The 16,237-nt window shown below is 47.6% G+C and overlaps 1 protein-coding gene across 1 annotated transcript in view; it reads right to left on the reverse strand.

Annotated features, from left to right (window-relative positions):
- Window positions 1–11,319, reverse strand: part of LOC134949561 (H-2 class I histocompatibility antigen, Q9 alpha chain-like) — a 240,076-nt gene extending 228,757 nt beyond the window's left edge. Inside the window, exon 1 of the mRNA XM_063938219.1 lies at window positions 11,006–11,319. Coding sequence (XP_063794289.1) covers window positions 11,006–11,054 — 49 coding nt within the window. The 5' untranslated portion in view covers window positions 11,055–11,319. The remainder of the gene's footprint in view (window positions 1–11,005) is intronic.
- Between the last annotated feature and the right edge of the window lie 4,918 nt (window positions 11,320–16,237).

Below are 16,237 nucleotides of genomic sequence, written 5' to 3' on the forward strand. Positions count from 1 at the left end.
CCCCCCCATCCAATGGGCTGCGGATGGGAGGGCTGATAGCCTTTGTTGAAAAATAAAAGATATTGTTTTTAGTAGCAGTACTACAAGTCCCAGCAAGCCTCCCCCGCATGCTGGTACTTGGAGAACCACAAGTACCAGCATGCGGCGGAAAAACGGGCCCGCTGGTACCTGTAGTACTACCACTAAAAAAATACCCAAAAAAACACAAGACACACACACCGTGAAAGTATAATTTTATTACAGACACACATACATACATACATACATACATACTTACCTTATGTTCTCACGCAGGTCGGTCCTCTTGTCCAGTAGAATCCAAGGGGTACCTGTTGAAGAAATTCTACTCACCAGATCCAGTGGTCCAGGCTCCTCGTCAAATCCAGGCATAATCCACGTACTTGAATAAAACAAAAAAACGCTTGCCCGACCACGAACTGAAAGGTGACCCATGTTTGCACATGGGTCACCTTTCCCCGAATGCCAGAAACCCACTTTGCCTTCTGGCTAAGTGGGTTTCTTCAGCCAATCAGGGAGTGCCACGTTGTAGCACTCTCCTGATCAGCTGTGTGCTCCTGTCTTCACTGACAGGCAGCACACGGCAGTGTTACAATGTAGCGCCTATGCGCTACATTGTAACCAATGCTGGGAACTTTCTGCCCTGCGGTTGACCTAAAGTGACGTCACCGCTGAGCAGAAAGTTCCCATCATTGGTTACAATGTAGCGCATAGGCGCTACATTGTAACACTGCCGTGTGCCGCCTGTCAGTGAAGACAGGAGCACACAGCTGATCAGGAGAGTGCTACAACGTGGCACTCCCTGATTGGCTGAAGAAACCCACTTAGCCAGAAGGCAAAGTGGGTTTCTGGCATTCGGGGAAAGGTGACCCATGTGCAAACATGGGTCACCTTTCAGTTCGTGGTCGGGCAAGCGTTTTTTTGGTTTATTCAAGTACGTGGATTATGCCTGGATTTGACGAGGAGCCTGGACCACTGGATCTGGTGAGTAGAATTTCTTCAACAGGTACCCCTTGGATTCTACTGGACAAGAGGACCGACCTGCGTGAGAACATAAGGTAAGTATGTATGTATGTGTGTCTGTAATAAAATTATACTTTCACGGTGTGTGTGTCTTGTGTTTTTTTGGGTATTTTTTTAGTGGTAGTACTACAGGTACCAGCGGGCCCGTTTTTCCGCCGCATGCTGGTACTTGTGGTTCTCCAAGTACCAGCATGCGGGGGAGGCTTGCTGGGACTTGTAGTACTGCTACTAAAAACAATATCTTTTATTTTTCAACAAAGGCTATCAGCCCTCCCATCCGCAGCCCATTGGATGGGGGGGGACAGCCTCGGGCTTCACCCCTGGCCCTTGGGTGGCTGGGGGGGGGGGACCCCTTGATTGAGGGGGTCCCCACTCCCCCAGGGTACCCCGGCCAGGGGTGACTAGTTGGATTTTTGATGCCACGGCCGCAGGGCGCTGTATAAAAGTGACCCCCGGCTGTGGCATTATCTGTCCAGCTAGTGGAGCCCGGTGCTGGTTTTAAAAATACGGGGGACCCCTACTCTTTTTGTTCCCCGTATTTTTGGGACCAGGACCAGGCGCAGAGCCCGATGCTGGTTGCTTAAATATGGGGGAACCCCTGTCATTTTTTCCCCCATATTTCTGCAACCAGGATCGGCTCAAAGAGCCCGAGGCTGGTTATGCTTAGGAGGGGGGACCCCACGCAATTTTTTTTAACAACAAAAAGCACTTTCCCACCACTTCCCATTGATATACATGCACGGATCTCATGGATCCCTGCATGCATCTCAAATCACGAAAAAAAAAAGCAGGTCTGTTTTTTTTTTAGGACTTTTTTGCGAATTGTAATTATTCACGGCAGTGTTTTGTGTTTTTTTGCTTAGTAAATGACCGAGATTCGTATCTAAACAGGCGTAATTTGACCGATGGTGTATTCATTCGTAATTTTTTACCTGAACTAGCAAAAAATTACGAATGCCCTCATCACTGCCGTGATTAGTGTTTAGTAAATGACCGAGATTGACCGAGATGACACTTTGATGAAAAAACGGCATCTCGGTCAAAATCGGGAGCTTAGTAAATATACCCCATTATGTTGAAACTGAGGATGATCAGAATATGCACTTAGGCGTTTCCTGGTTTCCTCTATTTCCTGCGATAAAGTCAGGGTCTTCTCCCTACGATAATTAATCAGAAGTTCCATTAATAGGGAGTCCCACTTGGTTTTCAGTGTGGGGTCATCAACAAAGGATAAAGTTTTAAAAATCCTAAGGCCTCTAGGGATCTTTTTGTTCTTAATATATTTCTGTAACGTAACCATATCCCACCAATGGCGGGTTTCAGTTTTCATGAGATCCTCCAATTTATAAAAGAGAATATTAAATTCCCTCTCATAATCATTCTGAGTTACAGAGGAGGAGGTGATTATGGGATCTTCATTAAAATTAGCCTCATAGCACCGTCTCCTCCTAGCACATTCAGATAGACAAGTCAAATCTGCCATGTTCAACAAAAACTAGTACAAACTATAATATAATTAATTAAATAAAATTTAAAAATTGGATTCAATAAATGATTAGGCAGCTAGCAGGATATCCACAAATATCTCGATATAGAAAAACAAAACAAAAGACTGCAAAACAAGCGCCTAATCATCAAGTTATATAAAGTAGACTAATGGTAAAACACGTCTGAAAATTACAATTCCTGAGATGATGCGCTTGCCGGAATACTATGTGTAGTATTGAGATAGCAACAGAAGAAAAAAGACAAACGGCTGCGCTGGATGTCAGGAAAATAAATATACTGTACAGAGAGCCAACGTAAAAAGTAACAATATTTATTATAAATGAAACAGTATATACCGGTAAAATTTTTAAGAACAGTCACTAATAGTGAACTTAGAATAACTTGTAGTAGCTCAGGATTAGTATATTAAACGTGACCTTAAAGGAAAAGTTCCGTATTCCACTTGATAAGATTGGTAATTAATAAAGAACAGGGTGCACTGGTAATATCCCAATGAGATGTGAGTCCTTCGGTTAGAATGAATCTCAATACCTTTCCGGTGGGCTGGTCAAAGCCGAGCGTCCTCGGCATATGTGTCCTGCAATGCCCACATACGCTGTGCAGCGGAGGGGAGAAGAGAAGACCGTCTTTTTCACAACCTGGCTGTGGCGGCGTGTATGTTGGAGCCGCTGATGACGGAAGCTGTGAATGGAGGGTGCAGTGGGGATCGATGTGCACCTTGTAGTTACACCTGAGCTAGGTGTGAGTGGGGGCGGGTCCTGACGCGTTTCGTCACGCTCCACGTGACTTTTTCAAAGGTAGATACCTGCCTCCAGAAGTATCCGGTATTTAAAGGCTGAACAAATCAATGTGAACAGATGTCTGTCATCAACAATATTAAGAACAGATAAAAATGCAAAAAACGAAGGCTCTCTTGTACTTAAACATAAAACTAAAAGTAATTGGCAGAGATGACTAATGATAGAAACCTATTTCTTTAGAAATACGGGTATGGTCTTGTGGGGAGGGGGCATGGCCACACAGTAGTACCCCTTATACACATGACACCACACAGTATTACCCATTATACACATTACACCACACAGTATTACCCATTATACACGTTAAACCACACACTAGAGCCCATTAACATTACACTACACAGTAGATTGCCTTATACACATTATGCCACACAGTATGCCCCTTACACATTACGCCACACAGTAGAACCTCTTATACACATTATTCCACACAGTAGTACTTGTTATACACATTACACCACAATAGAGCCCATAAACATTATGCTACACATTAGTATGCCTTATACACATTATGCCACACAGTAGTGCCTCTTACACATTACACCACACAGTAGTACCCATTATACGTGTAACGCCACACACTAGAACCCCTTAACATTATAGTAGTACCCCTTATATACATCATGCCACACAGTAGTGTCTTTTACACAGTGTGTGCGCTCCAGTTCCCACCAGGATGTCTCCACCTCCAGTAAATGCTGGTACATAGGAAGTGTCCTTTCCCTGTTCTCCCTCCCCATGCCCATAACTCATAGCAGCAGATCACCACCGGCACTGAGCTGTGGCTGTGTCAGAGGCCGGGGTCTTACCTCTGCCTCTGGGGTCCGAGGGCTCTCGGCACGGTGGCTGGCGGGGCTGAAGTGGCGGAGGGCTGCTGGGGCGGATCTGACGCGCTCCGGTGCGGCTGCTGAAGAGCGGGAGGTGGCGAGCTGGGCAGGTGTGATGCTGCAGCCTGGCGTGTCTGCCGAACTGGGAGCTGCCATGTTGGAGACCGATTACTGTGGAGCCAATGTTGAACCTCATGCTCTTCTCATCCAATCCGGGCCAGCCTCCCCTGATTAAGGGGCCAGAATTGTTGTGAGCACTGCCAGTGCTTTAAGTTACTGCCTCAAGTAGGTGCTCCAGCTCTGTGCTCCCAAAGCATTTCTCGTGCTTATTTGTGCGTACCAGTTGTTCTCTGGCTCGGTCTCCCTTCCCATCGCTGCAGCATTAAGTAAGCCGTCGCTGACAGTCGCTTCAGTCCCGCCGCTGGCAGTCAGCCGCCACTCATGTGGCACCCTCAGGAACCCTGAGGTCGTCGAGAGATCCTTGAGTCCGGAGAAGCATTCTTCAGTCCGCAGTCTTTAAATCTTCAGTGTTTTTCAGCCTCGTCTTCCAAGCAGCATTCTTCAGTCAGCAGTCTTTAAATCTTCAGTGCTCTTCAGCCTCGTCTTCCAAGCAGCATTCTTCAGTCCGCAGTCTTTAAATCTTTAGTGTTCTTCAGCATCGTTTCCAAGCATACATTCTACAGTCTGCAAGTCTTCAGTTTTCGACTTTCTTCTTGCCTATTCCTAAGCTCCACATTTCACGAGAAGGAACTACATTCAGCTCCCTCGTCTCCTTCCCAACAAGGCATCCGCTCCCTCAGCTGGCACCCACTCGCTGGAACCTCAATCTAAGACTAGCGTGACAGTCTGTAAGGCAGGGGTGAGAAATTATTTCAGCTTGGGGGCCATTTGGCAGGTTTGGCGAACAGTAGAGGGCTGCAAGTGGTGAGCCGAACCTGTAGATGTATGTGAAGATACCGGGTTCCAAATCACTCAAGCATGGTGGTAGATGAAAAACCAACAGTGGTTTATGGAACAGAATGTGTTATAAACAGCTCAGCACGCTTCTGTAATCCAAGTCCACATGACAATTCCCACCACAAACTCCTGACAGAACATTACTTCTTAGTCAAGGAGCGGAAAATCTATCTTCAGCTATCTGGTTAGCTCTACTTATATCCCTAGAAGCTTCATATTGCAGGGGTGCGTGTGACTTCTTTGTCTAAGGATCTTACAGCATTGGAATACAATACATATTCTAAACTAGGTCCAAAGGAGCGTACACACAGTGAGATAAGTCTGTAAGATTTTGACTATATAGTCAAAATCTTAAGGAAAGTTAGTACACATCTCATGGTGTTAGGCAGCTTGCGATACAGATTAGATCCCGATGTGCACTCCCGCAGGGTCGGTATTGCAAGGCTAGATAGACTGTACAGGCAAGTCCATATTGACTATCTAGTGTACTATCTAGTACAAAGTATAGTCACAATTGGCACTTAGTCAAAATCGTACATAGACAAAATCGAAAGTACAGATAGTCAAACTCTATACTATCTGTGCTATCTGGGTTCTGGGGGAGTTCAAGGGAAATCTCATAGTCAGAATCGGGCATAGCAAGGATCTCACTGTTGGAATGCACCTTAACATGAATACATTATCTACAGGGTAACAGATAACATAACACAATTGAATATATCGGAGCGGGCAATTCTCGGTGTGTGGAAGCCGGATTACACTTTAGTGAAGAAGAAATCTGCTGAGTGTGAGGCATCTTTTAGCTGTGCCTCCATCACGGTGCCCCCACCTTACTCACTGATACAGAAGATCCTAGAACTCGCCAACAAGATCATTCAGCTGCTGACTGGAGAGGTAGTATTAAGGGAAGTATTACTTTTTATTTCAGCACATAAGACATAAGTTCATTCTTATGTGTATTTCACGCATTTAGCGCACCCTATTGCACCTAATCTATCTTTTTCACTATTACACACTGGTATAAGGGAATACCATTGGTGCAAAGGGGTAGCTGCTTTTGCCGGTGGCGCCATATTCGTTCTCTATACTTCTTCTATATTAACAATACTAAGATTGATTGAAACACAGTATTGGGTGAGCAGCAATGGACGTTATGGAGAATGAACAGATGAATTGAATGTATACGGATATGGGTATAAAAAGTATATATATTTGACATGGGAAATGAGGCATAGCTATATTAATTGTCACAGACCTCAGTTCCTCACAATGTATATAAATATATATGGGTTGGGTACGGGATACTGGTAGTGAGGATGCCGTTGGTCAGAATACCTACACCGGCATCCCGACTGCCAAAATCCCGACAGGTTGACACAACCCTACCCCTACCTTCCTGCAGGTAACCCTAACCTTCCCTTCCCGCAGCCTAACCCTAACACTCCTCTCACAGCATAACCCTAACCCTCCCTGCAATACTTACATCTGGCTGTTGGGATTCCGGCATCGGCATTCTGGCAGCTGTGGGGGGGCTCCTGACGGGACCCCGTATGTTGGGTTGCCAACTACATCCCATCTATCTATCTATCTATCTATCTATCTATCTATCTATCTATCTATCTATCTATAGCACAGGGTATTGACGGCACTCACGGACTTTCAAAAGTAAGCTCAGGACAACACACCTGTCTTCTTTCAACGTTTTGGTTTATTCAACCTTTGTCAGGAATAGAGAACAGAACATACATTTATACTAGTGAGCACACCTAATGGGCAATGTCAAACACGCCCCCTAATCCAATATCTGGTCAATCTCCATCACCTGTGGCCCAACTGCCTGGGTGGAGACATATAACGGCACCCCTGTGTCCATCACCAAGGAAACGTTATACAGAGAGGAACAAGTACATCAAATAGTCAAAATACAATTATACAGTATTCACATTACAAATGTGAATAGAGCAATATGTACAAATGTAACTAATTGTAGGGTGATCATACTGTTACTAAATTACTAAAATGTAGCAATTCCAGCATGTTATAAAACATCTCTTAAATGATCTCACACAGTGCAGTAAAACCTTATAAGAAGCACGATAGGAATAGGGCAGATGTATTAACCTGGAGAAGGCATAAGGAAGTGATAAACCAGTGATATGTGCAAGGTGATAAAGGCACCAGCCAATCAGATCATAACTGTTAATTTACATAATGGAGCTGATTGGCTGGTGCCTTTATCACCTTGCACATATCACTGGTTTATCACTTCCTTATGCCTTCTCCAGGTTAATACATCTGCCCCACTGTTTCATGTAACCCATAGGGGACACAGTATTCAGCAAGTGTATCCATTTTGCCTCTTTCTGCAATAAAGTTTTTCCTCTATCACCACCTCTCAGATCAGCAGGCACATTATCAAGCATCTTGTATCTCAGTGTTGAAAGGCCATGTTGGTGCTGCATACAATGTTTTGCCACTGGCTGATCAATACATTTGCCCTCAAGCGTCACCCTGAACAGCTATCTAAGGTTGTCTGGGTATCCTGCACACCATTCCGGCACATGAAACAGCTGTCTAAGATGGTATGCATCCTGTTCCGGCACCCGGAACGGTTGTCTAAGATGGTTTGAGCCCTGTTCCGGCACCCAGAACAGGTATCTAAGGTGGTCTGCGGCCTTTTACGGCACCCTGAACAGTTATCTAAGGTTGTCTGGGTGTCCTGCACACCATCCGGCACATGAAACAACTGTCTAAGGTGGTATGCATCCTGTTCCGGCACCCGGAACGGTTGTCTAAGATGGTTTGAGCCCTGTTCCGGCACCCGGAACAGATATCCAAGGTGGTCTGTGTCCTATTCCGGCACCCTGAACAGCTATCTAAGGTTGTCTGGGTGTCCTGCACACCATTCCGATACATGAAACAGCTATCTAAGGTGGTCTGCATCCTGTTCCAGCACCCGACACGGTTGTCTAAGATGGTTTGAGCCCTGTTCCAGCACCCGGAACAGGTATCTAAGGTGGTCTGCACCCTATTCCGGCATCCTGAACAGCTATCTAAGGTTATCTGGGTGTCCTGCACACCATTCCAACACATGAAACACCTATCTAAAGTGGTCTGCATCCTGTTCCGGCACCCGGAACGGATGTCTAAGATGGTCTAAGCCCTGTTCCGGCACCTGGAACAGGTATCTAAGGTGGTCTGCGGCCTTTTACGGCACCCTGAACAGCTTTCTAAGGTTGTCTGGGTGTCCTGCACACCATCCGGCACATGAAACAGCTATTTAAGGTGGTTTGTATCCTGTTCCAGCACCCGGAACTGTTGTCTAAGATGGTTTGAGGCCTGTTCCGATACCCGGAATGGGTATCTAAGGTGATCTGCGCCTTGTTCCGACACCCTGTACAGCTATCTAAGGTTGTTTAAGTAGTCTGCACAACATTCCGGTACCCGGAGCGAGTATCTAAGATGGTCTGCTTCGTATTTCAGTACCCTGAATGGCTCTCTAAGGTTGTTTGAGCACTCTGCACCCCGTTCCTGCACACACAACAGGCATCTAAGGTGGTCTGCGTCCTATTCCGGCACCCAGAACAGCTATCTAAGGTTATTTGGGTGTTCTGCACACCATTCCGGCGCCCGGAATGGCTATCTAAGGTGGTCTGTGTTCTATTCCGGCACCCAGAACGGCTATTTAAGGTTGTTTGGGTGTTATGTACACCTTTCCGGCACCCGGAACGGGCATCTAAGGTGGTCTGCGTACTATTCCGGCACCCGGAACAGCTATCTAATGTTATTTGGGTGTTCTGCACACCATTCCGGCACCCAGTACAGGCATCTATGGTAGTTTGCATCCTATTCCGGCACCATGAACAGCATTCTAAGGTTGTTTGAGTGGTTTGCACAACATTCTGGTACCGGGAGCGGGTTTCTAAGGTGGTCTGCATCCTATTCCAGCACCCTGAATGGCTCTCTAAGATTGTTTGAGTGTTCTGCACCCCATTCTGGCACCCGGAATGGCTATCTAAGGTGGTCTGCATCCTGTTCCGGCACTCGGAACGGCTTTCTAAGGTGGCCTGCGTTCCTTTTCATCTCCCAGACTGCTTATCTAAGGTTATCTGTGTGTTCTGCACACCATGACGGCACCCAGAACAGGCATCTAAGGTGGTCTACGTCCTATTACGGCATCCTAAACAGATATCTAAGGTTTTGTGGGTGTTCTGCACACCATTCCGGCGCCTGAAACAGCTATCTAATGTGGTCTACACCCAGTTTCGGCACCCGGAACAGGTATCTAAGATGGTCTGCCGCCCCATTCCGGCACCTGTATCTGATATCTAAGGTGGTGCTATCCGGCACCCTGAACATCTAATTCTACCAACCGGAATGGGTATAACGGCGCCCCACCCCACAATAGAGCGTGCGGTCAGGGGCGTGGAAAGCCATGCTGGTCCCCAGTAATGCAGTAATGTAATGGGGTGTGGCCTAAATTGGGGGCGTGTAAAGTATTAATTGTGTGCAATTTATTCAATGGGGTCAGGATGCTTAATCGGAAGCAGGTCCCTCCTTTTCGGCCGATTGTGCCATCTGCCCAGTGACATCTGGGAACATGGCGCATGTGCACTACAGGACACTGCCCAGTACCGCCAAGAGTAAGTATATTTGGGAAGGGGGAGGTGGACTCCCTCGCGGGCCCTTCCAGCAGCCTGGGACGGGGTAATTAATACCTGATTACCCTCCTCTCGGCACCACTGCGTGTGGCGCTGCTCATAAACATTCGTTTTAATTATATTTTTTACAAAGGCGGCGTGGTCACACCGCCTACCCTCCCAACAAAAACAATGGGCAAGGGGTCATTTATTATTATTTATTTATTTATATTTATACTGCACTAAGAAAAAAAAATCCCCCTCCCTATGAAGCCAGTGTGTGAAATAGATGAGCTGCAGCACCAGCAGCTATGTCCGTTCTCCCCCCTCCCTCTGCCCGAGTGTAGTATTATCAATGGGATAGATAGGAGGCTGTCAGCCCTGCACAGCGTTTCCCTGTGTGACAACAGCGCACAGACAGCGCCACTGTGCAGGGCTGGCAGCCTCCTAGGCTCCTAGCAGTGCAGCAGCAGCTTCATGCGGGAGCCGGCAGAGATTTCTCCCTCCCCACTGACAGCCCGTCGCGGACACGCCCGCGGACAGGGACGCACTTTCACAGCTCCCCAGCGGCAGAGGTCGCTGCAGGGAGCTGATCCGGTCCGGCGTTCCGGAAACGGGTCCAGTCCGGCTTTCACCGAATCCCTGCCACCTCCTGTACTAACTGTTCCCCATACATCCTAGATTGTAAGCTCACGAGGGTAGGACCAACTTCTTCCTATGTCATGTCATTGTATGTTATTTATTTGTCTCATAGTCCCCTCAGTGAGTACAGCGCTGAGTAATAACTGTATAATAATAATAATAGGGATAAAACCATCCTGTTACACACTGACACTCCCCTACTAGTGATACTGCAGTAACATGACACACATAACACACATAGGGGGTAATTCCAAGTTGATCGCAGCAGGAAATTTTTTAGCAGTTGGGCAAAACCATGTGCACTGCAGGGGGGCAGATATAACATTTGCAGAGAAAGTTAGATTTGGGTGGGTTATTTTGTTTCTGTGCAGGGTAAATTCTGGCTGTTTTTTTTTTTTACACTGCAATTTAGATTGCAGATTGAACTCACCACACCCAAATCTATCTCTCTCTGCACATGTTACATCTGCCTCCCCTGCAGTGCACATGGTTTTGCCCAACTGCTAAAAAATTTCCTGCTGCGATCAACTTGGAATTACCCCCATAGTCCATACATGTTACTATATACTGGATACCCCCTCATACTCACCAGAGCAGACGCCTGACACCCCCAGAATAAGCAGTAAGAGGGAGAACATCCTCCTGTGAGTAATATATTAGGGCGACGTCCTCCTGTGGGTGATATATTAGGGTTCTCTCCTCCTGTGGATGATATATTAGGGTGACGTCCTCCTGTGGTTGATATATTAGGGCAACGTCCTCCTGTGGGTGATATATTAGGGTTCTCTCCTTCTGTGGGTGATATATTGGGGTGACCTGGATCAGTAACAGAAGAAACGTCCTGGACAGAAACTCACAGCAAGTATAATAGTGTAACCCAGTGACTCAGTAATGCTGTACACAGGCGGTGTGATCTCACTGCTGATTGGATGGTGTCTGGGTCTCTGACCAATAGGAAAATGAGCAGACAGAGGATCAGCAGTTACCAGGCAGGGAGTGACTGGAGAGGTTAGGAAAGCTGAGAGAGAAAGTGAAAGTGAGATGTGTCTGAGAGAAAACACATTTATTATACAGATCAGACCCAGGGATGGTCACACGGTATCCGGTCTCTAGGTCGATAGTACTTAGGTTGACACTCGTTAGGTCGACCACTATTGGTCGACATTCATTAGGTCGACATGGTTTCTAGATCGACATGGTCACTAGGTCGACATGTTCTAGGTCGACATGACATAAGGTTGATATGAGATTTTCAAATTTTTTTCTATTTTTTTATACTTTATGATCCACGTGGACTACGATTGGGAACGGTAACCTGTGCTGAGCGCAACGGTAGCGGAGTGAGTCACCTTGCCTGAAGTATGGCGAGCGAAGCGAGCCATGCGAGGGGACACGTTGCACTAATTGGGATTCCCGGTCACTTTATGGAGAAAATGACTCCCAAAACCCCCCAAAAAAACCTCATGTCGACTTTTTGTCACGTCGACATAGTACATGTCAACCTAGTGACCATGTCGACCTATTTCAGGTGTGGACCTAGTGACTGTCGACTGAAGTGTGGTCGAGCCTATGAACCACACCCGGGTCACACGCCCCCCCCTCACACATGGCCCCTTCTATCAGTTACACTATGCTCTGCTCCTGAACTCCCCCCACAATGTATGACTGCAGTCACCTGTGCTGAAACATCTTTCTCATGGATTATCTAGTTCAGAACAGGTGACTGGAATAATAAAGTGAGAGGGAAGCCCAGGAGCGGAGCATTGTGCACCTGACGGAAGGGGTTTTGCTGGGCGGTCTTGTTATACACAGCAGCACAGCTGCCAACTATCCAGTTATCAGCGGTACAATCCTGATTTTTTTTTTACTTTCCCGCTGTCCCACCCATGGGCCGCAGTGTTCTGTGGGGGGACTGGGGGGAGGAGTTCATACATCCCAACTGCCCCGATTTCAGCAGGACAGTCCCGCTCTTTAGACACTGTCCCACTCACATACCGCAGTGTGCCACGCGTGAGGGGGCAGGTTGGTGGAGCCTGTGATCACCACTGTTCTGTTATGGAAGCAGCCGGTGATCACTGAATAGAAGCCATGCGCATGTGCACGGCATCTAACTGCAGGGGTGTGAGCCGGGGGCTGCCCATGGAGCGCTGTGCACACCCCAAAGTGATGATAATGGGGGTTGTGTATCAAGGCCCTGCCCCTTTACCCAGGCCCCACCCCTTTTGCGAACGCACCTATGCTGCGCCAGGTGTCACATCTCCAGTTGGGGGGAGCGCTGTCATCTCTGACACTGAAGGGAGAGCCTGGGTGCAGCCACACATTGATGGAAATAAGGGTTTGATGGAAATGGGGCGTGGCCAATTCCGGGAGGTGTGTCCAGCCCCCTCCTTATGAAATGTTCAAAATATTAGTAATTGTGCGGCCGCGGCAGGTGGGGCGCTGGCATGGGGGCAGATGGGCGCAGGTGGCAGGCAGAAGGGTGTGATCACACCCGCTCATCATGCAGCATGCAGGGAGAGAGAGGAGAGCTGCCTCTCCCCAGTGCAGCACACAGCAGCATACTTGCCTACTCTCCCGGAATGGCCGGGAGGCTCCCGAAAATCGGGTGACCCTCCCGGCCCCACGGAAGAGCAGGCAAGTCTCCCGGGACCAGCAGTCACCCTGCCCGTCCGCCCACTTACTGTGTAAAGTGGGCGGTCCGGGCAGTTGATGACGCGATTCTTGCTGAATCGCGTCATCATAGCCACGCCCCCTGCAGTGTAATGCCTGGGATCGCGGCATTACAGAGTGGGGGCGGGGCTTAAATGGTGTGCCGTCGTAACTCCACCCCCGGTCCGCCCCGTCCCACCTCTGGTCCGCCTCCTCCTCATGTCACAGCCTGTCCCTGCCCCCCTGCTGAGCCGACCTGGCTGCTCTCTCCCGCAGAGAGCAGCCAGAATATCGGCAAGTATGCAGCATATGGCTGGGGAGAGAGGCTGCTGCTGCAGCGGTCACTCTTCTATCCCCGCACCTAGGGACTCTGCCTACAATGGTGAGGGGGGGGGGGAAGGGTGGCAGCGGGAGCCCAACAGGCCTAGATAAAAAGTACCCGCCCCCCCTCTCAGCACCACAATCTGCTCCTACCCACCACATGTGTGCCTCTTTCCCTGTATCCCCATGTGTGCCTCTTTTCCTATATCCCCATGTGTGCCTCTTTCCCTGTATCCCCATGTGTGCCTCTTTCCCTATATCCCCATGTGTGCCTCTGCTCCTACTCACCCCATGTGTGCCACCCCTCCATCTGTGCCTCTGCCCCTGCCCCTTCTATGCCTCAGTCCTCTTTCCCATCAGTGCCTCTGCTCACTTTCATATATTTATCTTTGGTACATTCTCCATCCGTGCCTCTGTCCCCTCTATCTGTGTCTCTGATGCCCTCACCACCTGTGCCTCTGCTTCCAATGCCATCTGTACCTCTGCCACCATCTCCATTTGTCCCTCTGCCCCCTATGTGTGCCTCTGCCCCTTTCCCCACCTGTACCTCTGCTACCTCCTCATGTGTGCCTATGCCTCCCCTCCCCTCACCACGGCTGACAGCTGCCATCAGAAGAGGCGCAGACCAACAGACACAAGACCGTGTACAGCACTGCATAGTCCATCTGAGGTATGTCAGGTAAGCATCATTTCTATTAATAATAATGTTATATTTCTGCTTTATGTGAGTATATATATAACTGTTGGTACCTTCTTTTGTCATCCTCGCAGTGGCAGGAAATATATGATCATTCCTTGTCCATGTGGCCTTAACTATGTGGGCAAAACTGATCGCACCTCGAGGGAGAGAATTGCCGCACATAGGTTCTCCATTACAGCTGCCATCACTGCAGGTCACACTGGTCATATACCTGTGACAAGACATTTTACCCAGACAGGCCGCTCTTACCCTCCCTATGGTACATGACTGTAGACCATATACCTTAGAGAATTCATGGTGGTAACAGATCACTATGTTTATGACAATGTGAGTCCAAATAGATCCACTGATTTGGTACTTTAACCCCGAATGGGCTGAATGAAACACTTGGTCTACACTGTATCCTGTAATGTGTGTATATATTTATTAATCTTGTGACAAATAGTGTAATATCCCTCTCAGGTGAGTACTAGAGATAGGTGTTGGAAGGTAAGTATGCTTTTATAACTTACAGGTAAGTACTCGGTCATTATAGAGGTACCTTGTCTCTTCTTGACTCTACAGGTCTCCTTAGGACTCCACTCTTCTCAAAGGGACAAGGACGGATTCAACAATAAGAACTTCTTGGAAGCTTTTGCCACACAGTCTATTAAATGATGTCCTCTACTTAGGACTCCACAACGTAAATAACTCACAATAGCAATATGTCATTGAACAGAGGGGGTCATTCCGAGTTGATTGCTGGCTGCTTTCGTTCGCTGCGCAGCGATGAGGCAAAAAAAGGCACTTCTGCATATGCGTATGCGGCGCAATGCGCACGCACGTCGAACTATTACAACGAACAATGTAGTTTCACACAGGGTCTAGCGAAGTCTTTCAATCGCACTGCTGGCCACAGAGTGATTGACAAGAAGTGGGCGTTTCTGGGTGTCAACTGACCGTTTTCAGTGAGTGTTCGAAAAAAACGCAGGCGTGCCAGAAAAAATGCAGGCGTGGCTGGGCGAACGCAGGACGTGTTCGTGACGTCAAAACAGGAACTGAATGGTCTGAAGTGATTGCAAGCGCTGAGTAGGTCTGAAGCTTCACAAAATTATTTTGCAGCCGTTCTGTGATCCTTTCATTCGCACTTCTGCTAAGCTAAAATAAACTCCCAGTGGGAGGCGGCATAGCGTTTGCACGGCTGCTACAAACTGCTAGCGAGTGATCAACTCGGAATAACCACCAGAATTACATTACAATGTATACAGTAAAATAAATAAAAAAATAAAAAAAAAACAATAAACTAGTTTTATTAGTCTGGAACTCTGTGACACGCGTATTCCTTTACCTGGTTCCGCTAGAGTGGTTTAGGCTGAAAGGGTTAGTACCAGGCATATTAGATTAATACTATACAACTGTGTTTGTAACGCAATGCTCACTTTGGTCACCTTATCAATCAACATTAACTTATCTGGCTGTATAATAATTCACCAAATATACAATAAAATCACAATATCACAGTCTATCGGGGTACCTCTAATACCACGTTGGTGCACATGTGAAGAATCCTTTAGGACGCTAAGAAAGCCTGGCTATGTCTCTATGAAATGAGTCTCGTTTCCCTCTGAGACAGTTCCCTGTTACGAGTCTCCTGAGAGTTAAACAACACTAACTATGGGGGTCATTCCGAGTTGTTCGCTCGTTGGCGATTTTCGTTATATTGCAAAAAGACGCTAACTGCACATGCGCATGGTTCACACAGCGCATGCGCTTAGTTATTTAACTAAGAACTTAGCAATTTTACACATGCTCGAGCAAGGTTTTTTCTTCGCTCGAGTGATCGTAGTGTGATTGACAGGAAGTGGGCGTCAATTCAGCGTTTTCACGGCGTTTGAGGAGAAACGCAGGCGTGCCAAGTAAAAACGCGAGAGTGGCTGGAGAAACTGGGGAGTGGTTGGACGAACGCAGGGCGTGTTTGTGACGTCAAACCATTAACGAAACTGACTGAACTGGTCGCAATGTGTGAGTAGGTCTGGAGCTACTCAGAAACTGCTAAGAATTTTCTTTTCGCTATTATGCTTATCTTTCGTTCGCTATTCTACTAAGCTAAGATTCACTCCCAGAGGGCGGCAGCCTAGCGTGTGCAATGCTGCTACAATCTGCTAACGAGCG

This window comes from Pseudophryne corroboree, chromosome 8, assembly GCF_028390025.1.
Source record: "Pseudophryne corroboree isolate aPseCor3 chromosome 8, aPseCor3.hap2, whole genome shotgun sequence".
In the NCBI taxonomy this organism is placed as follows: Eukaryota; Metazoa; Chordata; class Amphibia; order Anura; family Myobatrachidae; genus Pseudophryne; species Pseudophryne corroboree.